Source organism: Ylistrum balloti, unplaced genomic scaffold (assembly GCF_031769215.1).
Source record: "Ylistrum balloti isolate Yb309-2 unplaced genomic scaffold, AGI_CSIRO_Ybal_v1 Utg369882, whole genome shotgun sequence".
Lineage (NCBI taxonomy): Eukaryota > Metazoa > Mollusca > Bivalvia > Pectinida > Pectinidae > Ylistrum > Ylistrum balloti.
This window is the reverse complement of record NW_026782019.1, coordinates 1,066,462-1,091,536: the sequence shown is the minus strand read 5'-3', so window position 1 is coordinate 1,091,536 and position 25,075 is coordinate 1,066,462. Positions and strand designations below refer to the sequence as shown.

General features: G+C 34.4%; 1 protein-coding gene across 1 annotated transcript in view; it reads right to left on the bottom strand.

Moving 5' to 3' along the window:
- The window catches only part of LOC132546258 (neural proliferation differentiation and control protein 1-like), a 54,627-nt gene that overhangs the window by 15,646 nt on the left and 13,906 nt on the right, over positions 1-25,075 (bottom strand). The window contains exons 2-4 of the mRNA XM_060209968.1: positions 21,712-21,807; positions 19,413-19,664; positions 17,791-17,857 (exon numbers count right to left, since the gene is read on the bottom strand). Coding sequence (XP_060065951.1) covers positions 17,791-17,857; positions 19,413-19,664; positions 21,712-21,807 — 415 coding nt within the window. The remainder of the gene's footprint in view (positions 1-17,790; positions 17,858-19,412; positions 19,665-21,711; positions 21,808-25,075) is intronic.

Genomic DNA, 25,075 nt, shown 5'->3' with positions numbered 1-25,075 from the left:
TCAACTGTTTCCACTACAAGTGTGGTTATTGAGTAAGTTAGGATCAATACTGATCCATTATTTAACACTTGGAATCACGATCCCTTCTCGGAGTTCTACTGCATCAAACTGCCAATAAATATGGACGGTTTCAATCATGCTGTAAGATGCTTGAGATACTGTGAAACCGAGATACCTCTAGTTCACAGATAGCACAACAATAGTCTGGTTTACACTTGGGTCTAGCGTTATTAATTGCCCTTCTGATGTTTGGTAACCTGCAGCCATTGCTTGGGAATTCAGCCCGACCAAGAGAATAGATTTCTTGTGTTCCAATGGAATATATTTCCAGAGACCACCAGTACCCGAGCTATTCCTGTGATAATGAAAAGTCTGTTGAACTTTCCCAGAGAGTGATGGTAACTAAGAGATCAGTTAAGTTGTCAACAGCTCAAATGTCAGTTATGGAAGTTAACGTATTGATCAGACACTACAAAGCCCACAAGGGTAAGAAAATATCTATTCAATAGAACAAGAATGGCAACATTGACCTCTCCCGTCCCTATCACACCATGTCAAACAGTCACATATATCTTCTGTACTGTAAGAGTACTGAATTGGCTGTAGTTCATTACTCTGCTTCTAGGTGTAAACAAAGCCAAATAAACAACTAATTAATTCCTCTATTTCTAGGTGTAAACAAAGCCAAATAAACAGCTAATTAATTATTCCTCTTTTAGGTGTAAACAAAAGCCAAATAAACAACTAATTAATTCCTCTATTTCTAGGCGTAAACAAAGCCAAATAAACAACTAATTAATTATTCCTCTTTTAGGTGTAAACAAAAGCCAAATAAACAACTAATTAATTCCTCTATTTCTAGGCGTAAACAAAGCCAAATAAACAGCTAATTAATTATTCCTCTTTTAGGTGTAAACAAAAGCCAAATAAACAACTAATTAATTCCTCTATTTCTAGGTGTAAACAAAGCCAAATAAACAGCTAATTAATTATTCCTCTTTTAGGTGTAAACAAAAGCCAAATAAACAACTAATTAATTCCTCTATTTCTAGGTGTAAACAGAGACAGATAAACAGCTATTTCATTACACTACTTCTCTGTGTAAACAAAACCAAATAAACAAGATATTCAGTGACACTACTTCTTTTTGTTAACAAAGCCGAACAGCTAATCCAGCACTCTGCTTCTGATCTATATATACAAAACCAGACAAACAATTCTGAAATGGAGGCATTCCTTTATCCCTTTTTGCCTCAATAAAATTGGAACATTCAACCAAAACCGAACAAAATAAAAAAAAAAACGACACAAATTTCACAGATGTAGCGTTTTTGATGGCTTATATTTAGCTGTGCACAATTGCACATAAATCATTGTCTAAACATTTAAAACAAGTTTTATTTTCTACAGTTTCACTGCTTCCAATCATTCAGTGTTTGGTTGGCAATCTAAATTCATTCCAAACTATACAGCTACAAATCACGGACTAGTTGTCTATTATCCTGTCAATAACTGTAAAAAAAACTGCTGATTTTGCACAATGATTACACAGATATAAATGCATTTTACACTTTTTTGTGTTGCACTCATGTAGATTTGGATCAACATCATAAGCAATATATTTTCTGTTCTCAAAACCTGAGCATTAACAACTTAACCTGAATGAGTCAATATATATGAACATTGAAAACATCAACATTTGTAATAAGTAAGCCATGCAGGTTTAAAGCAACCAAATTTTAAGCTTTTTCTTTTCTATCTGAATAATTAAAAACATCATCCCTTGACCAAATCGTAAGAGACAACTAAATGACAATAGAAGGCTTCATCAAAGCTGACCTGTGCAAGTCTAATACTTGGGATGCGGCAGATAATTTATATTGTCTTGAATTAATATTTCAAGTCCTTTCACTGTGCTTTCAATCATTGTCTCTATTAATAGGAAATCCATCAGAGCTGACCTGTGCAGGCTCGATATTTGGGATGAGGCAGATAATTTACATTGTCTTGAATTAATATTTCAAGTCCTTTCACTGTGCTTTCAATCAATCTCTGTATTAATAGTATGTGATGAACATGCATTTTGTAGAGCATAGATTTAAATTGTAAATTAATCTGCCAGTATTTACAATATTTCACATATCGGGTTATATTCCACACATAACAAGCTATAACCTAGCTACTGCAATATATACATAAGTGTGTGCCATGTTGAACAATGATAAGCCTGCTAGCTACCTGATTACAGCTTGATCAATATATTTCTATAGGATGGAAAGAAACTTTATATCCAGGTATGCTCGTCTTTTTCTTGTCTTTTCTTTCAACAATAAAATAAGCAAATTTTACAGTCTAACCTGTATTAAACAGCCACTGTTGGGAAAGTATGAAAGTGACCTTTATAGAGAGGTGGCCTCTTAATTGAGGTTCCTTATTTTCGAACCCAAGTTGCGCCAATTTGCACATTGATATTTGAATACAATTTAATAATAAGATATAAAACATCATCTGTTATTATTTATTATCTTGTTAGCAAGTAATTTGAAGACAGACCAATCTTTATTTTATGACACAACTATAAATACAAAAGAACAAAATTGAAAGGAAGGCGTGTACAAGTTTTAATGAAGCTATTGAAAAAAAGAGCGGATGTGCGATTGTTTCGAACGGCTGACAATACATGCATTTGCTATCAGATCATCAATCTCCATAAAACAGGACAGAATATCACATTCCCCCCCTGTATTGCCTCTTGAATGCATGCCAGTATTGAGGAGGCTGGGTTGAATTGAATATGTTGTGTGCTTCGAATCCATCACAGAGAGACGGCAGATTGGAGATCTAGTCACTAACAACTCCGTCATCAATGTTGCCCCTTTCTCCACTCATCGTCCCAAAGACAATATTGTTTCGTTTTATGAAACACGATAACCATCCGTTTGATGCTTTGAATGTGTCATTTTTTAAGTCCTTGGCAAATTTTAACGCCCTCTCTTTGATCATGGATCCGGTCACATTCACTCTCCCAGTGACCACCTCCTGGAACCACTTCAACGTTAAATCATTTATATCTTCATTTCCTTATTTATGTCTTTTTCTTTTCATTTCACCAGACACATTATTTTCTATGTTCTCTAAAATTCTGGTTTTTCTTTTGAATGTTTAAATAACTTGCATCCTGCCAACACCAAGGTCTTTAGCAACGGCCCGTGTACTTTTTCCAGTCTCAAGCATCGAAAGTGCATTGTAGCGCTCTTCAAGAGTTAAATTTTTTGTTTGCTGCTCATATTTCGAAGTGATTTGCCACAATTCTGATAATATGCCTGTATTGTGTATACCAGTGACGTAAATGAAATCAAACTCAATATAAAATGCATGGTAAATTGTGTTTACGTTCCATCAGCTGTTTTCTTTGTAGGAATGTTAACATGGCTAGAAAACGTGACTTGCAGTCAAGAAAGCTTGTCAAATGACTTGTGGTCACAACGGCTGTTTAAACAAGGTTCAATAGCGAGTTTGGTGACGAAAAGAGTGGCCGCTGGCTACATTAGACAGGTGCCGTTAAATTTGGTATCATTAATGAGCAAAAACGATTGGGAGGGTCTGAAAACGGCCGTTATAAGCAGGTGGCTGTCTAACTAAGGTGGCCATTATGACAGGTTAGACTATTTCTTCAGCAACTGAGATTCATTTTTGGATACTCATATGTACACATCTTAATTTTGATTGAGGTTATCAGGGTTAAAGAGCCCTCAGTTCTTGCCCATGAACAGTAATTTGTCCTCTCATAGAAGGGCCTACATACATCATTCAACTTCCATTCCATTTGTGTTAACACAGAGAAGTGGAGTCACTGAATTAGCTGTTTGTTTGGCTGTGTTTACAAAAGAAAGTAGAGTCACTGAATATCTGTAATGTGTAATTTTTAAAGTATTGTTGTTGATCTGAAGGTTCCAGATTTGAATTATCAGTCATAATTGTAGTCGAGTTTGACTTGTGTTGTATGTACAATTCTTATCAATGTATGTATTAGCATTGCGATCCAGATATACATCACGTAATTAGACAAATTGGCAGTGGGATCATGTCAAAAAAAATTCCAGCTGTCTATTAGTACAACTTCCAAACATCCTTTTTTGGGGATATCATGGTGGTGTAGTGGCAGTCTGGAATTTCTTGGCTGGGCGAAATGGTGCCATAGATCATGAGTTTGAGGCCCTGTCACAGGTAATAGTTAAAAATTGTCTTCCTTCATTAATTGTTACAATGGCCGAATATATATTTTGGCATATTAATAAATTCTGATTGTATTGCATTCTATAGAAAATAAATGTACAAACAGATCAATGTTTTAATCTTGCAATCCTACATAGATAAACATTTTTCAGGGTTAAAGTGTAATAAAAATACACCTTTGTTACTAATTTCATCTTAGTAAAGACCTCTCAAAGTTAATTTTCATACAAATACAAGAGTGTTTTTCACAAAAGGATTTGATCAAGACAAGTTGCAGTGAATCCTGTTTAGATTGGTTGTAATACTTGGATATATGCCACAAGTATTTGTGTACCAGTCTGACACACTGACTGTTTGTAGCATACAGCCATAGATGACAGAATAGAATTACTTTGTCGCACCTAATCAGCTTAAATTGCTTGAGCATTTTTTATTCCCATATCAGATCTTCATTGGATCCTGATTCTCAGGCTAGTCAGGGTACAAAGCGTACAAGCTAACACAAGTATATAAAGGGATTACAGCGACACAGACAAGATTAGCAGATCTGACATGTAATTCTGAAACATACATGGCAGAACTTGCATGTACTGGAACTAGCTGCTGATACCCTCTCCTTTACAACTGATAGCTCAGTGGTACCATCATGTTGTAATTTCTAACAATGTCTTGTGTATCACATCTTGGTATGTGAGGTGGCCAATGGCTGTCAAGGGACACATCATTACAGACGTAAGAAGGTGCAGACAACACTAGAACTTTGTTTTAACTCTACTCTTTTGCGATGAATGACCAAACTAAGATCATATCTATGTGTATTTTGAATGCTGATGTGGCTGAATCAACTTAAGTTTATTCCTGAACGAATTTAGATTTTGAGCACTTTCACTGAGTGTATATGGATGCTGTAGAGTGATGGACATTCATAGCTCTACCCCTGTCTAAATACTTGTTCTTCTATCCAAGCAGTAACACTTACAAACAGAATGACAGTCACCAGCATTGTTATACCTATGGAACAAAGGAATTCTCTGTAAAGTATGGAACAAAGGCACTCTCTATAACTTTACCTATGGAACAAAGGCATTCTCTATAACTTTACCTATGGAACAATGGCACTCTCCAAAACTTTACCTATGGAACAAAGGCACTCTCTATAACTTTGCCTATGGAACAAAGGCACTCTCTATAACTTTACCTATGGAACAAAGGCACTCTCTATAACTTTACCTATGGAACAAAGGCACTCTCTATAACTTTACCTATGGAACAATGGCACTCTCTATAACTTTACCTATGGAACAAAGGCATTCTCTATAGCTTTACCTATGGAACAAAGGCATTCTCTTTAACTTTACATCTCCAATGTAATTATTTTTCGAACTTGAAAATAAGTCAAATACATTATTTACGCCCAGATCAATTTCCATTCATTGAACATAGCGGGTTCAATGGATCTATACAAATATGCTAGTCAATATATAAAACATCCCTGGGGATATACTTTCCTTCATTATCTTCTTAGTTAAGCTCAGTAGCTTTGTCATGGGATTGATTTTTTCATGAGCTTCAATTTTACAAGGATGCACTCAGTGCTTTGGGATATATTTAATTACATTGAGCTGCAGACCTGTTTAGTAAACATGTTGTGCATACAAGCAATTTACTCATAGATTTAATCAAATGCAATTTTTTTAAGAGGAATCCATTTAACACTACCTGTGCATAACATCAAACTTTCTCTCTTTACAGATAAATCCATGTTTCAAAGTGCGAACTCACGCATCATAAAAATTATACAATAAAATGATATTTGCTGACTTGATGAATTTATCCTTATAACAGATGCCAAAATCAAAACGCAGCAATAATTTCACAATATGTAGCAATAATGTTTTCAGTTAAAAAGTTCACAAGTTTGATTAGGGAGCATCTTTGACATTAATAAAGTTCACAGATCAGAGCTTACATTGATGTTATTTGGCATTTACAACTGAATGTGTCTTAATTTGATATTTGAATAAAAACAGAAACCAGTCATCACATTAAATATCTGTTTGTCTGAGACAAGGAGCATATGTTCCGTGTACTTGACTAGAATTTAATCTCAGCCTCAACCTTAGAGTGCACGAAACCCAGAAAAACAAGTTACACTAGAGTTTTTCTAGACTTTAGTTAATTTAAAACAGGAAGTAAATGAGGTATTGAAGCCGAAAGGTGATCAAACTCTGACAAATCAAATACAGTCGCTACAGCTGGAACTAGAAATGTCACAAGGATAATACCCCACACTCCCCAATCACCAACAGTTTTGGAGGGGTTGTACCGACAAGATTCCTCCAAGAGGTCTTAATTTGGTCACCATGGCAACCAAATGGAAACAATTTTTTTTTCTTTTCTTTTATTAAATAATGACATTGCATTTGTCATCCCCCTAAACCATTTTATACCAATTTTCAACTTAATCAGATAATATCTTAATTTGGAGCAATCAGAAGCCTCCAAAGTGTTTCCATTGAAACGGTTTTGGAACACCTAATAAGTCAAATTATAGGCTATAATTAGCTAGAGCATTTTATAAAGTTTAAATGAAAAGTGAAAGGGCACAGATATATATCATAGGGATGTAGCATGCCAAGTTTGAGAAATATTGCTTCCGCACTTATTAGATACACTTGACACAACAGAATATCTACAAAATGGGGCAAAACTCTACCAAATGTTGCTGAAAATTTTACAAAAAGCAAAAGAGCACAACTTTATATTATAAGGATCCAGTATGCCAAGTTGGAGAAATATTTGAGCACTTTTTTTGTTTGGTATATACTTGACACAATATTCTGAACAGACAGACAGTTGGACAGTTGGATGGACAGTCAGACAGACTGATTCCAATAGTTTATACTATCAGGAATGTTGAAAAGAAGACATTTCAGTTGGTTACCGTTTTGAGTGAAAGAACCACTACTGTAGGCACTTGTTTTCTGTAGCTTCCATGCCTGCCTTGTTTCTAATTGGAAAATGTTCATGGGTAAGAAGCGCTCATACATCAAGATTTATCATTATGGTTGGCAGTTAAATCTGAGGTCTGTGCAGCAGAATCATAAATACTACAACATAAAAATATCACCCGATACGATACCATCAATAGCATCAGACTTTGCAATGACAGCCAGTGTGCTACATGCAAGCAAGGATGTGTTAAATTGAAGCGGGTGTGTGGGCGTGTTGTGTCCACAGTAGTTTGTGTTTCACGGAAAGCTGAGTAACCAACCAGTCTTAGCTGTTGTGGTTGTATACTTTGGCAAGACACTTTATCCTAATTGCCCTGGATGGCATATATATTGTACAGCCTCCAGTATGTTTTCAGTGAGGATTAGCTACTAGCTACAACAAGACCTTCCTTCAAAATGACCCTGACTGTTCAGGGAGCAGTAGACTGAGCAAAGACATGGTCAGGAAAATATAAGTACAACGACATGTCACATTGATTGAGTGTAATTTACCAACAATTATCCTTCACCTAAGAATTTGCCATGTTTTGATGAATATAGTTGACTAAATGCTAGTACTCTTTCGTACATATAATTTTGATGACATTTTGGTTACCACAGAGGTCTTTGATATCAATAAAAATGATAACCATCTGCACTTTATCATGGTGAAGATAATGACAGAAAATATTTATTATTGACCAATCATAGTTAATCCCTGTGTTTTGTATCGAAATTCCTTTCCAGTGGGTTTAAACTATCAGGTACAACTTGTAACACATTGTTTATAATTACTGGGGTTCAAAGGAGTCTGGGCCATAACCAGAACACAGGACAACATAATAACTCTATAAATACATATTACTTCCAATATAATGATACTTATCCTTTCACTTCTCTAAGGAGTTCTTCTACCTAAACATAACCTGAAATATTTTTTTCATTATTCATGCTCTTTACTTGAAAAGTTGCACAGTTTGGAATATCCACATACACTTGATGTTCTTTGTTAATTATGAGATTACAAAATGTACTGAATTTTGAATTTGTGCACCTTTCCTAACTAAGGTAGGTTTTGACATTTCTTTCAATCAATTTGCATTTTCCTAAGCTACCTTGTAGATTTCATGACGAAGGCCCTTATCATCACTGCTCACTCCTAAAAGCCGCTGTATAATGTGTTTAACTGTAGGTAATTCTATATCTGTATTAAAAGGTGCTATTCACTTGTGTATCTTTCATTCAAATCCTTGAAATTCTATTCAGAATTCATTTCAGCTTCTGGAATATCAAATTTTAAATCAGATTAGACTAATTAATTTTTTTAAAAACAAAGTCTGATTCAATTGGAAGCTTTCATGCATTTACTAAATGGTCTAATGGGGTGTGTGTTTGGCATCAGCTACCATGTCACTGATCCAATGACTCTCACTAATGGTACGCAGGCATTAATTCAGTATGTTATGTGTTTTCAGGCCTTAAAACAACTTTCGATTATACCTTTCCCAGTATGACACTTTCCAATACCTTGATACACTATAAACTGCTTGATAGAAACCTTACTGAAATGTACAAAATGAAAAACATGATCTGTATTTATATCCCAACCACAAAATAGAGGCTAATCCATCGGTAATTTGGTGTGCCATGTCATTGCCTCGTGAGCTAATGTTATCAAAATTGATTTTGCTTGGTCCCCTTATAGAGAAGGCTCTGAAGGATACAGTGTTTGATTGCTCCTTGGATGGTAGTGTGTGGGTGGACATAATACATCCTAGCCCATTCAAAGGTTTACATAGGCTTAAAGCCAAATTATGGCCCAGTATCAATATCACTTATGCAATGTAACCTAATTTTGTTTTATTCAAGTATATGTCTGAAATTTTTTTAAGACTTGTTGATGAAATCATAGTCATACAAGTATAATGATATATTGGTTTTGTGACCAATATTGTTACTAAAGATTTGATGTTTGGGTTTCGTCTCTCTGATCAATATTATGACAGATTCAATCATCATTACTGGAGGTTTAAATAGCAATATTAAAAAAAACTCCATCTTAGTTTAATTCTAGGCCCAGTTTTAATTTTTTCTAATCGGGAGATTATTTCCTACAATGTTTTGACAGGTACAAATTGCAGCGCACTCTCACACAGTGTTTGACACAGTGACTTTATCTAAACACCTGCAGTCGTGTTTCCTGATATACTGCTACATCTATAGGCCTTAGTTGCTGTTCTTCAAGCTGCTAACTTTATCAACGCCATCTACATGTATCCCTCTGGACACACTGAAAACCAATAAATGCTGCGGAGTCTGTCGATAATGACAAAGCAACTCAATTATTTCATCATATTGCCACAGCTAAAATAACTTGCCCTGGCAATAATACTGTCCACTCTCTGCTTTATCTGACAAAGTTTGAACTGAGAGGAAATAAGAGATAAAACAGACATTATACAATGGTACTTCCTTGTGGCTAGCTCGTAACCATGGTGATTCCTTAACTATACTCATAACAATAAATAAAAATGCTAATTTTTACTTATCCTTTTATCCAAACTACCCATGCTGAAAATTAATATCATTATATTTTTTTCTACACCCTGATTGGTCAAATCATTTTTCATAGGTCTAAATATGGTGTGATGTTACAATGAAACATTGTTGTTAGCAATAGTGAAATAGGAATGGGGCAATTTTAGTTTTCAAATGATATATTTATTGGTTGATTTTATCTATTGACCAATCAAATATGTTCTTTGAAATGAGAAATTGAGAAAAAAATATTATTGGCAATCTCATTTCATAATTGGACCAAAATGTTTTAATGAAAAACACAATGACATATTCTATCTGGTGAACTGATGCAATTTTGTCCACCTGGAATTCAATGTTCATCAAAGATAGAATCAGTGTTTATCACAAATACAGTAACACGTACACCATTGGCACAGGTTGTGAGAAATTTGCCCACTGTGACCTTGAATAAGGGTCAAGGTAATTTTCTTTTAGCAAAACATTTTTGAGCTTCATTCTAGGATTCTATTAGCCAAATACCATGCTTGTGCTTTTTGGATAGTCAGGAGAATTTTTTTAAAGGGTTTTAATAAATATGACCCCTGTAACATAGAATAAGGGTCGAGATCACTTTCAGGCTTCAACCTAGCATCCCTCCAGTCAAATACCATGCCATTTAGACTCTTGATTATTGAGAAGTTTTTTAAATGGAAAGGTTGATGCCGGACGACGGACTCTGCACCATGGCATAAGGCACATATTACTTAAATATCATGAAAGTAGACTCATATCAATTGGACAAGCTTCACAACATCTGCTACAGAAATCATTAATCAGTCTTCCAATACAAGACTGAAGGAATTGGTGACAGAGAATATGGAAGGATATTATGTCTGGGAGACAATGGCGTGTAGACATGCACAATAACCATTAAAGAACTGCTTGATAGACATGATATCAGTGTAGAACTGAGGACAGCGAAGCCTGTAATTAGAGGAGAGGCTTAGAGAGCCATGAACAGCAATAGTAATTACTCCATCACCTATACTACCTCCTAGTAACGTGTTGGTCAACCCTCTCGCACACCACAGGGCACGTCCTGCTATAACTTTACTGAGATGTGAAGACCACCGAGCATTCACTTATATTTGAGACAGCTTTACCATAAACCCTTGAGACAGCATCGAAAAATCTCAAGAGAAGTAATAACAGATTTACAGAGCATCAGAAAAAGGTTGACAAAATTGAAAATCCTCAAAGAAGTCACTGCAGATTTAAAGAGGACTGTATTACACTAGAGAAATTTCTGCTACTAGAATGTGTGTTAAAAACCCTGAGAAAATCCCTGCAATTTTAAAGAGACCTCAGAGAAACCTTTGAGATTGTAGAAACCATTGAAATACCTTAAAGAAATTACTAGACACGATTTCTGGAGTGAAATTCTAAATAATCAATAAATCCTGACAGAGCTTGCTATGATAGACAAATATGGTCTCCAGATACATGTTGACAGTGATAGGATAGGTTCACTTCAGATACAATCCTTACATACTACATCTACAGACAAACTTGAAACTTAAGGTCCATTTCCACACACTGCAAACACTTCCATACATAGTAGCTTCTGTATGTTTCTGTTAGAGTAAAATAAATATAGTCATGATAATGAGGTTATTAATGAAAATTATCCACGAGACTGACTTTTACCTACCCTCCAAATGCAATGATGGTAAAGATTTCTGACAGGAGACACATTTGGATCTCCTATCTACATCCCAACATACAGGCAAACCCTTACACACGGATCTCAAGCAAATATGTGCAGTTGACAAAAGTCTTGTACATCATTTAACCACTAAAATTAGAGATTAAAATCAAGATCTGCATAAAAATAAGCTTAATTACATACATCATCCTGATTGTATACTAAGCTGTTTGCCAGATGGTGCAATCAACATGTAGAGGTATGTCAACATGAGACGTGGAAAACCTAGAATCTGTGACTCTCCTTACAAAAGTGTGACATCTGTCACTGGTCCTTTATCTCTTCTGAACAAACACAAGGTCAACTTCCTCATCCAACATATACCTACTACATATGTTAGGCTAAATATGTGTTAGGCTTAACATAACATAATTATACATAATTCACTTATTGCTGTTTTTAAAAACCAAACCGTTTTGAATTAATGCAATCTGATTGGTTGATCACTGATTCCAAGCCTATTTCAGTTGGGTTTTGTCAGAACTCCATATGAAGAAATACAACAATACATGTATATCTGATTCTAATCAAGTGGAATTAAGACTTTTACAAAAAAGATCATGCATAAATGTACGGTAACTTCATCATCATAACAACTGGAATCTGAATGAGAATTTCCATTTTCCTGTATGTTCCATTCCTCTGAGTTGAATGCTCAAATACAAAGAAGACAAACACCTCAAACCAGAATACATTGGATAACAAGATTTCCCTATCAGCATGAAAATAAGCCCAGTTATTTCAAAATAAAACTTATGTTCACACATATGTGTTTCAATGGGGAAAAATCGCTGCTGCTGGATATTTTTTGTCCATCAACATTATTTTGTGCGGCAAATATGATTAAGGAAAGAGATTATCTATAATTAAATCTTGATATCCATTGCATATCTACTAGATTTGTTACCAGCTGGATGGTAAGATTTTTAATTAACATCACAAATATATCTAAGCCACAAGCATGTCTGTTTTCAGCTTACCAGCACTTCCTCTGTTTGCTTTGTTATTTTCAAATATTTCTATCTGTTGAAAAGTAAACACCACTTCAGGCGATGAAATATTTGGCAATTATTTCATTGTGCTATTTCAATAAAATATCATTCTTATGTCTTTCAATTATGATTGAATATTCCTATAGGGGTTTTCCCACAAATTTATCAAATCCCTTAATATGATTGTCAATTAAGTGTTGAAATAAAGCTTACTACCTAGAAGCTGATTCCTGTAAGAGCTATTAAATAATATTGCCCATCTGTTTACTGAACATTATTGATTGGTAGCAATTTGTTTTATGTTTCGTGGAAATTGTGAGAAGTTATGAGAATGGATTTTTACCATGACTAATTTACCATATGATAAACACAATCCTAAACATACCTCTTTACTTGTTGTAATAGGTTTGAGTCAGAGACAGTGATAACAGTGTATGTAGTAAGTTTGAGTCAGAGACAGTGATATCAGTGTATGTAGTAAGTTTGAGACAGTGATATCAGTGTATGTAGTAAGTTTGAGATAAAGAAAGAGATATCAGTCCCTGTAATAAGTTTGAGTCAGAGACAGTGATATCAGTGTATGTAGTAAGTTTGAGACAGTGATATCAGTGTATGTAGTAAGTTTGAGATAAAGACAGAGATATCAGTCCCTGTAATAAGTTTGAGTCAGAGACAGTGATATCAGTGTATGTAGTAAGTTTGAGATAAAGAAAGAGATATCAGTCCCTGTAATAAGTTTGAGTCAGAGACAGTGATATCAGTGTATGTAGTAAGTTTGAGTCAGAGACAGTGATATCAGTGTATGTAGTAAGTTTGAGACAGAGACAGTGATATCAGTGTATGTAGTAAGTTTGAGATAAAGACAGAGATATCAGTCCCTGTAATAAGTTTGAGTCAGAGACAGTGATATCAGTGTATGTAGTAAGTTTGAGATAAAGAAAGAGATATCAGTCCCTGTAATAAGTTTGAGTCAGAGACAGTGATATCAGTGTATGTAGTAAGTTTGAGTCAGAGACAGTGATATCAGTGTATGTAGTAAGTTTGAGATAAAGACAGAGACATCAGTTCCTGTTATAAGCTTGAAAGATAGATACCAGTCCCTGTAATCAGTTTGAGTCAGAGACAGAGATATCAGTGTATGTAGTAAGTTTGAGATAAAGACAGAAATATCAGTTCCTGTAATAAGCTTGAAACATAGACATCAGTTCCTGTTATAAGCTTGAGACAGAGATATCAGTGTATGTAGGAAGTTTGAGTCAGAGACAGTGACATCAGTGTATGTAGTAAGTTTGAGTCAGAGACAGTAATATCAGTGTATGTAGTAAGTTTGAGTCAGAGACAGTGATATCAGTGTATGTAGTAAGTTTGAGATAAAGACAGAAATATCAGTTCCTGTAATAAGCTTGAAACATAGACATCAGTTCCTGTTATAAGCTTGAAACATAGATATCAGTGTATGTAGTAAGTTTGAGCCAGAGACAGTGATACGAAGATATCAGTTCCTGTTATAAGCTTGAGACAGAGACATCAGTTCCTGTTATAAGCTTGAGACAGAGACATCAGTTCCTGTTATAAGCTTGAGACAGAGACAGAGACATCAGTTCCTGTTATAAGCTTGAGACAGAGACATCAGTTCCTGTTATAAGCTTGAGACAGATACATCAGTTCCTGTTATAAGTGTTATAAGCTTGAGACAGAGACATCAGTTCCTGTTATAAGCTTGAGACAGATACATCAGTTCCTGCTATAAGCTTGAGACAGAGACAGATACATCAGTTCCTGTTATAAGCTTGAGACAGAGACATCAGTATCAGTTCCTGTTATAAGCTTGAGACAGAGACATCAGTTCCTGTTATAAGCTTGAGACAGAGACATCAGTTCCTGTTATAAGCTTGAGACAGAGACAGGGATATCAGTTCCTGTTATAAGCTTGAGACAGAGACAGAGACATCAGTTCCTGTTATAAGCTTGAGACAGAGACAGAGACATCAGTTCCTGTTATAAACTTGAGACAGAGACAGAGATAGATACATCAGTTCCTGTTATAAGCTTGAGACAGAGACAGATACATCAGTTCCTGTTATAAGCTTGAGACAGAGACAGAGACAGATACATCAGTTCCTGTTATAAGCTTGAGACAGAGATATCAGTTCCTGTTATAAGCTTGAGACAGAGACATCAGTTCCTGTTATAAGCTTGAGACAGAGACAGAGATATAAGGGCCAGTAGTAAATTTGCTCCACAGGTAATGTATTGCAATCCTTGGCTTTATGAAAGGTACCTGGTAAATATTTTTACATCACAAACTGTTCATAACATTGGCCCATTTGTTGTCACTTTTTCACTTAATACATCACACATGGATAATTTCACACTAGAAATTTTACATTGAAATTTGCTTAAGGTTACACTTCTGTACCACTATACCAGTGAGTGTGTTATGTGTGACAGTGACACGCAGAAAATCATTCATGACTTGCTAATTACTTAGCTGTGAGACAAGATACATCTGTTCTCTGTGTGGGTGTGTTAATGAGGAATGCCATTATGTATCTGTGTTGTAAATTGTGAAAGAGTAAACGGCCCTTATATTAATTAGCAATCCAATAACAATCACTTTCAATTACCTGTCAAGCTAAAAATGCTAATCAATATTAACATTAACGCTATACAACAACAGAGGGCTCCAATATATTGCTTTTCTAATTTTTCCACATTCTTAAAACATTCACTAACAGCTTAGTCTATATACCTTTAAATTTCTGATGATAAAATACTGAAAGTAAACCTCTGAATTCTTTCAAAAATCAAAACATCCCCAAAGAAATAGTATATGCAAATACTGTTTATGCCACAAATACAATGTACATGAGAACAGAATTGCAGCACCAAACTATTTTTACCAAGGTCTTACAAACTGCTTCCTGTTTTCCACGTTTCCATAACTACTGCAGTTTTCTGTCTGCCTGTTTCTCATTTTACAGACTCAAAGCAAAGCATCATAAAGCAACTGATGGCAATGAAACCAACAATTCTGTGTTTTTGGAAATACATGATTATCTCTGAAATCTTGACTATTGATCTGTATTTGTAGAGGCTCTATAGTGGAAATGAAGAGATGAAATTACCATGAATCTGAAGTGGTTATGTCAAGGCAGCACTGGAACAGTATTTACTCAGCACAGCGTAATCACTTTGATATACAGTGCAGCCTCAATGTGTGAAAATGTACAAAGTATGTAACACTAGAAGTGCCCAAAAACAGACTTCACTAATGACAAACAGGCTTGATGTGTAGCAGTTTGATTAATTGGCACACTATTTCATAAACATCAGTTTTGTTTTATCATCTTTTCACAACAGATCCATTTAAGTACAGCATGTGCCTAATCGCAGCTCTATTGCTTTAGGCTGGAATTTGGCCCATGCAATATTACACTGTGGGAGGGCAAGGCTCTATATCTTTTTTAAAAGTACAAGCCCACAACAAGAAATGGCAGCCTCATTATGATCACAACCCAACAATTATCTGTCTTTCACAATCACTATCAAAGATCTAGGAAAACTATGTTTTTAGAGCCTTTATCATCTGAACACTGCAGATTGAAATATCAGTCTCAAAGATGATATTAAAGTGACATGTCTTCAGATCTTCAAAGACTGATCATACCAAGGTGTCATGTTTGGAAATTGAAAACATATTTCAAAATAATTTTAATCATGTAAAGACATCTGTAAGATATGAATGTCTTCACTCCCATACAAAGTCATATCATTCTTTGAAAGAATTCTATTAAAAGAAAGTTAAACTTTAGAACTCTGGAATACAAACCTATTGAAGGTATTATGTTATTTGAACTCTACAGTCTGTACAAATTTTAATCAAATTCTTCTGAGGGATGAAGACACTAGAATGATGAAATTCTTCTGTGATAAGACAGCCATGGATAGTAATAACACAATCTTCTTCCGTTCAATACAAGAGACAACAAATAATAAAACAGTGCTATGTTCTTTTCTGGCTGGGTATAGAGAGGATTGTATTTATCTCGTGCAGTAGGAGATTTTTAGTTATGATGGTGACCTTCTACCATGTTGCTGCCATAGTCTAAATCACAGCTTTCTCAACTGACCTCTCACATCAAGAAACCTGTAATTCCTTGACTGTTCAAAAAAGGTCATTCCCGTGTTGACATAAGACAGAAATCTGGCTGAATTCACAAAGCCAATGTATTGATTTCTCAAGCCTGTGTCACACCAACTAATGGTCCTGTGTCATGTTACGACCGTATTTCACCCCAAATAAGTCCCTCCTCACTTGTTTGTGTCTTCTAGGAATAGGGAGATGACTCACTATTATTAGTCCCTTGGGCCTCCATCAGTTCACTGAATTCAAAAACTATGTATATTGACCTATTAATATTACACCTTCTGATGAATACAACTTGGTATCTAAAATCACTCATAAAAAGGCATTTTGATGACCAAGCAATATCGCATTTTCCTTAATCTAAGTATCAGAGAGACAAACTGTCTTGAAACTTGCCGTTGAAACTTTCCGTAAAGAATTGAGCTTCAAGTCAACAATGTTAGACTCTTGGCAAATACTGTGCAATGAGTGTAATCTTCCTGATCTTGTTATCACAAGGTCAAGCTGAGATCCCGGATATGCTCAAAGAGAGGGACACACTCAGGATAGTTATACATCAAGTGTTAATGACTTGTCTACAAGGAATTCCCATTTAGACTGATTGGAGGATCACAGTGGTCCTGTTAACTGTAGTGCTATGTTCAGCTTCTGTGACAATTAATATCTTCATGTAACTGTACTCACGTGTACCAGCAAACCTAACTCAATTTTTTCATGTGTTAGTCTGTACTTACTTGTACCAGCAAACCTAACTCAACTTTTTCCTGTGTTAGTCTGTACTTATTTGTACCAGCAAACCTAATTCAACTTTTTCCTGTGTTAGTCTGTGCTTAATTGTACCAGCAAACCTAACTCAACTTTTTCATGTGTTAGTCTGTACTTACTTGTACCAGCAAACCTAATTCAACTTTTTCCTGTGTTAGTCTGTACTTATTTGTACCAGCAAACCTAATTCAACTTTTTCCTGTGTTAGTCTGTGCTTAATTGTACCAGCAAACCTAATTCAACTTTTTACTATGTTAAATTGTACTTACTTGTACCAGCAAACCTAACTCAACTTTTTCCTGTGTTAGTCTGTGCTTAATTGTACCAGCAAACCTAATTCAACTTTTTACTATGTTAAATTGTACTTACTTGTACCAGCAAACCCCAGCTACGATCAGTCCTATAAAAGCAGCTAAACTGCATCCTGTTGTTATTGCTGAAACGAAAAATCATACATATCAACACTGAAGAAGAAATGCAGTTGAGGAAGAGAGTCATGTCTACTAAACAATGATTTGAAATTCTTTGTATTTACAAGTATATTTGTGTATCATACTTTTGATTTCAAAGTCATGACCATTTTGCCAAATTTTATTTTTTTTTTTATCTCAAAGGAAATTTTATTAATTTTATATACAAATCTATAACATGACACAATTTTGATCAGCATAGAAAGTCATAATATCAAATATTCACAATATTGTCAATTGAACACAGTGTCTTTCTATTTACTACTGTCATATATCAGGTAACTGAAATGTTCTACCAAGGATGAATTAAAGCCTAAAAATTAAGACGCAAACTGGAATATTTCAATAGGTACAAGTGAAGTTTGAGTAAACAGGGACAACTAAAAGTTATCTGAACAGGTAGTCTTGCCCTAACCCACTAACACCCTAAATAGTAGATGCACATCAGAGCCATTACAAAATATGTTGTCAGGAAGAATTCATTACACTGATTGTATTGGAAATGACATTTCTTTCTGACAAATTGTCTTTGGGAAGGTGAATTTATCAATACACACAAAAGAAATTTCCATACTTAACCAATTTTTGTTAGAGCTAAAATGGAAAATCCATTAGGATGCCATTGATGTTATGCAAAATCAATTGACAAGACTTTGTAACAACTGTATCTAGTGTTATTGAATGCTTTGTAGTTACAATATCAGACATTCTGTTACCAAGATTTTGTGTGCTAATAAATCTCCTTGTCAGTGATTTATTTTGATTCTATTAGCTAAAGCTTACCAACACAAGAATGAATTACAAAAATGCACATCATATATATCATAAGAGTGAGTCTTGATCTATCTCGGCATGTTAAAAACAAGTTTGCTTCTTTCAGAATATATATTGAAGTTCAGATAACAGCTATGATTAAATTATACATCCATTATAGGTACATTATATTAGTCAACACATATACTTGCAGTAGTTCTCTGGTTTCCACATATAATTCTGTTTCACATCCAGATGTGTAAAACATTCTTCTATATCATATTCTGTCATGTGAAATGTTTTGAATCAATATCAATAAGTTGATGCATGAAAATTATTTCTAGAAAACAGCAGTAACTTTACCCTGCCATTTTGTTCTGTACATTTCTTTTGTACATTAGCGAATAAAAAATATTGTGAGTAACGCCTATACTGAGAACAAGTGGACACAATTCAGGAAGGATCTCATGATTTTTCTGAAAAAATGGGCAGAAATGCATTGATAAATGGATTATAGATAAATCTTAAGATCATCATCATCATCATCATCATCATCATCATCATCATCATCATCATCATCAGCATCATCATCATCATTAAGATAGGGAGGGTAGCTTAAAAATCGGACAGAAAAAATAGCAACATATTGATGTTGGAAAAAGAAAGTTTTGTGAATGGAAAATCTTTAATTATTATCATATGATGCCTTTGTACTACAACGATTTAGTTGTGTATATATTTAATTAAGAGAGTTACAAAATGTCTTACTTATAAATAAGAAATCTGTGCGGGGAATGCCAATAATACTACTCTTCTCCTCTTCCTTGTTGTGGACGAGTGCTGAAGCCTCAGGTGTGGGTTGTTCAGAGGGTTTTGACTCTTCAGACACAGGTTTTTCATTTTCCTTGACATCCTTGGACAATGCGGGTGTATTGTCAGGTGTTTCGGAAGCTGTATTTTTTGTGTCCAATAAAACTTCTTTGTCAATAGCTTGGTCTTCTGATATTACAGCATCAACATCTGAGAGTGAAAAAAACATCAACCAACAGTGAATTACAAACAATGTATTTATATACATTTATTTACCCCTGTGATGTTCTAGTCCCCAGAATGAAAATATAAAGGGTCACAGCGATCCCTGTTATCTCCCTTTAATTAGTGCAAAAACAAGAAACCATTTAAGGTCATATACTAATCCCCAGTTTTTATCATCTATCCAGAACATTTAATGTCCATATCCACTAACGATTCACAATTCTTTAGTCCATTTCACACAAACATGTTCACCCTTAGTTTCTTTCCAAATACCAAAGCGTGAAATGTTGCCTGGTTTGCTTTATAATCAAGAGTACATTTTAAAGCTTCTAAAACCATGACAACTCTAGTCTCATTAGTCAGATGAAATGTAATCGTCTTTGTTCTATGAAAAGCTCTAATGATTTAGTAAAACAAAGAGGAGAAAAGATTCATTGTTCTTTGATCAGTAAAAGCTTAACAGAGAATCAATATGTTATATATTGAAGGTACTTCAAAGAAACGATGCATTACTTGTGTCCATTGATAACTAAAATATTGAAGTCAAGTCGCACCTCAGTGATGTAAGAAAAACTTTTGTACACAGCAGATCTGATGCCTTCATTCATTCAATATCAAGTTAACTGCATTGATTATTGTTTATGAAAATCTAGTCCTTGGTATTATTAGAAGTTCAATCTTATCACATGGAAGTCTGATAAGTATTACGGAACCTTTGTGGAGAATTAGAGTTTTGATCTCATGTTAATGCGGTATTGATGTGATATTTATTGATAGTTATAACAATAACTTGGTAATTAATGGCTTAAGCGATCCAAGCTCCCTTAGTTATTACATTTGATCTATATACCTTAGGGATGTGTGTTCTTTGTCTGCTTCAAAACAAGGTCAATACACACTAGGAAATTCAAATTGATATATTACTAGAAACTAGACATGTATCAATTCAATGCAATTGATCATAATTGATACAGTGCTTAAGGTGAACACTAGGTATACCAGTATACACAAGAGTATCCAATGGCAGTGCAATAATTCAAATAAAAAGCCAAAGTCCCTATACCCTTCCCTCCATACTTTGATTCAGGTGAATTAAATATTTCTCTTATTTGTAAACTCCCATAATTTTCATCTCATACCAATCAGATATCCAGTCCTCCTGATTTTAACTCAGTCTGAAGCAAAATGCAGTTTCAACTTGAACTTGCAGATATGTTTCAGATCCTCTACAAGTATACTTTTAACTCAATGTCAAATGGTTTAAAATCTCCTTATTCCATGACAGTTGAGTCAAATGCCGAAAATCACATGAATGTGAGTCAACTGCTACTCTAATATCTCAAACTCAGATGAGTTAAGTACCTTCAACCTCCAAACCACTCATCCTTATTAAACTGCGATAGTGTAACCACAATTTCCGATATATGCTGTTTTTCTTACAGGATTGAAACAAATATTGTTTTAATGTTTGTTTGTTGATAACCATAATTAGGGTGGTCAGACGATGTTGATGTAAATATCTTACATATCTTACTTATTATCAACGTTGTAATCGAACACCTTCAACAGGCTTTAATATCTTTCCATGTTTTCAATTTTAAACTTTATAGCCTTGTCATAAATTGAGAATCTTGTTGGCACTTTCTACTCCATCAATAAAACTGCACTGATAACATCTCATGTTTGTAAACCAACACCTGGTGGTGTATTGATTAAAACATTATAGACAAATGAAGTGAAGTTTGTCCCGCAGCCTCAAGGTCAGGCATGGGAAATGTTCCTCATAATCAACCATGATGCAGGTGAAACACTTATGAACATAAAACTTAAATTGATCTTAGTAATCAATGAACATGTGGTGATTTCCCTGCAAGTAAAATGTATTTTCAAATTTTTATTATCAAACAATATTTCCATCATTCATACTGGATTATTAACTAACATGGAACTATGTAAACAAATTGCTGGAATGTTGAGACAACATAAGCAAACAGGCTTAAGTAGTATTGAAAATTGTATTACAATACACTACCTTTTTTCTCTGGAGTTTTTACTTCTTCTCTAAATATTTCAGGATAATGTCGACGTACTAGATGATTCACAGCTTCTCCTAGGAAATTGTATTTCTCTGCAAAAAGAAAATAAATAAAATGGAATTGGTTTAAATCGCTTTTTGTTTGGAGAATAAACAAAAATATAGATAACTAAATAAAATTACACTTCATATGAAATTGAGATAATGAAAAACTAAATGCATTTCCTGAAAGAAGATGGCTTATTTCTACCAGAAATTTAAGAAATCATAAATGAATATTCAGTGAAAATTTGTATTACACATAACATCCCTCTTTAGACACCATCCAAGGAAGGATAAAAAGAACATGGCATATAATTTTAATTAACTAACCTCAAGGATATTTGTAGGATTAAATCTTGCCCATGTTAACAATGGGAGCTAAAAGTCAGAGATGTTTCATGCAATTTCTTATTCAAAATATAAATGTGAACTTGTCATTTGTAGACAAAGTTTAAAAACACTATTCTATACACTTTCAGGTCACATATCACAACAGGCTGAGTAAAATGTTTCATCCTCAATTTGTATAATTATTCATCAATGAGACAAGAAGCATAGTTCTAGGTCTTTTGACTCTCTGATAGGTAGTTAATTGTGTTTGAAGTTTCAAAATGGTAAACCCTTTGGTTTTGAAAAGTATATCATGGTCATGTCCTAACCCAGATAAGTACTGGGCATATGAAAAAATAAAAGAAATCAACTTATACATGTATCAACACTGCAGAGATGAACATGAATAGATACATGAAATGCTATATCAGCACAATTGTTGACAGAACTTTTCTTGTGGAACAGTGCAACTTTCATAATATGACCAATTGGAATGGTACTTTCTAGTCACTATATTGAAATTCATAAATTTTCAAGTTCTGACACAATTAAAGCAAAGGTTGAACACACTGTAAGTTCGTTGACATCAAATCTTTTCTGTGTACATTTCAGGTTTACTCCTATTTGTTATTTAAATAAAGTTTTATAAGTGACTTTAATGATGTAACCACATAAAATAGTAGAATACCACATTAAGTGGTCTATTAAAAAAAAGGCTTCATTTTGTTGTCAAGCATGAAAGTGATATAGGTAACTATCTGGCATCAAAGAATGAGCTACTTGAACTCATTTGTACATCTGTTAATTGGTGTTTGCTTATTTTAATTTTTTCTTTCTTTTAAAATGTAATAAAAGTGAAATTCTATGGTTTCTCATAAAATTTCATTCTGCTTATATGACAGAACTATCATGCTGCGCACTGGTGAAACATACATTTCCTGAAAAATGTCTAATTAATATTCAATGGGAAACTATTAAATATCCTTGATGTGTTACAACAGAATTCAAGTGTTTCTTTTTCAATTTACAAAGCACATTTAAGGTATTCCCCAAAACATGAATGTCTTTGATCGTTGTTAAGTATTCACTGTACAAAACAACAGGTTTGTTGTTGGTATGGATTCTCATCCGATTGCTACTGGTCATTATAGAAGCACACACCACTAATAAAGTTTCTCTGATATCACCCTGCTTCTGATAGATTGTCAAATGTTATTGATATTTGGCTTGATGGGAAATTGACATATGTTAATATCCTACCATTAAATGACATCATTTCTTTATCAATAACATATTATCCACATGAAGGCGCTGTGTACTAAAACACCAGCGACAGCTCAGCCGCCTACTAAACTTCAGGTGAAGATCCAAGGTGTGGGATTCGACACTCCCTTCTCATAGTGGATTTTCATATTTTGCTGCACACGGGAAATTGAGAAACAGACAGTCTTTGCTGTGGTGGTCATGCCCATGGGCAAGACACTTTACCCGCCTGCTTTAAACAGCATGTGATTGGCCTCCCATATGATGTTCAATGAAGTAGTCACCAGCTACTACAAGGAGACATCAACTCAAAATGATCCTAGCTTTTCATGAGCTGTTGAACCCAGCAAAACAGACACATATTTAATAACTACATCTGTGGTTGTCCAAGCAGGTGAAAATTAGATATGTTATAAGTTTAATCAGCTGGTAGACAAGCAAGCTCGGAACCCTCCATGTCCTCCTATACAACTACAAATACAACGTAGTTTGTTGGTGGTCATCCAGAGAAAACTTAAAGTCAAGCAGTCTGACTACAAGTTCAAGTTGTGACACATTTGATCTGTGAGATCTATAGTTTAATGTCAGTAATTTAACAAAACTATGATTTTGATAGCAAACTCATGACCTTATGGTTCTGGAGGATAAGACAAATATAAAAAAATGTCATAAGACAATATGAGATATAATTTTATCAGATAACACATGTCCAAGTGTTTTTATACATCACACCCCAATGGAATGTTTTCAAGTTAAAATGATGGATACGAGATCGGGACTTATACGGTATAAATATTACATTTCAATAACCATTTGGTCCAACTATCTGTCTTCAAAGCAAAGGTGACCCAACATGCTGATATCATATATTACCAGATATTCTACCATTCAAATATGTAGAACAGTATATATGACATGCGAGACTTATAGGCTTTAACAAAACTATTTTCTATTGAAAATAAATCTTGGAAGTCTCAATTTGAAACATCTGGTAGGTTTCACAAGGTTTTATATCTTTTTTAGCAGTTTGAGTAACAATACTCTGCAGACAGATCAAATAAAAATGTATACACATTATGAATAAGAATGAATGATATAAATACATTTGTTACAAAACAACCTAATGTATTAGTAGAGCATGTCCAGCATGCAAATCAGATCTTCTATAGTTATGATATACTTTTACAAAATGCAATTTAAGTAATTTTCCAGAAAATAGAAATCTGTCTTTTTCAGTATGAGATAACATGGCCATCAAATCTCATAAAATGGGATCATGCTGAAAGAAATCCATCAAAAATAAGGCAATCTGTAATCAAAACATATCCAAATGAAACTGACATAAAAGAGGCTCTTTGATAGTACACAACATAAGTTCTAATCACTTCAGTTTCAATAAGATCAATAAAAGAAAGAGCCCATTTACCAGGTATACTTTCTTGCATGGCTGCCCTGTTGAACTCTGATAAGACTGAAAAATGTGAGAAGCTTATGGCAGATGGTGCATGGAGATGGAAGAAATATGATTGCCATAGGTCATCCGGGATCCTAACTATGAAAATTAATGACAACTATGGCTGATCTTCACATTTAATAATATTTTTTAAAAACTCAATAGCCAAGACTAAAACATACTGCATTCATAAAGTGATCCAAAAATTGTGTTTTATGTCAGTAGAACCGAAGCTGATGGCATATTATGGACATATTAATGACGTCATTTCGA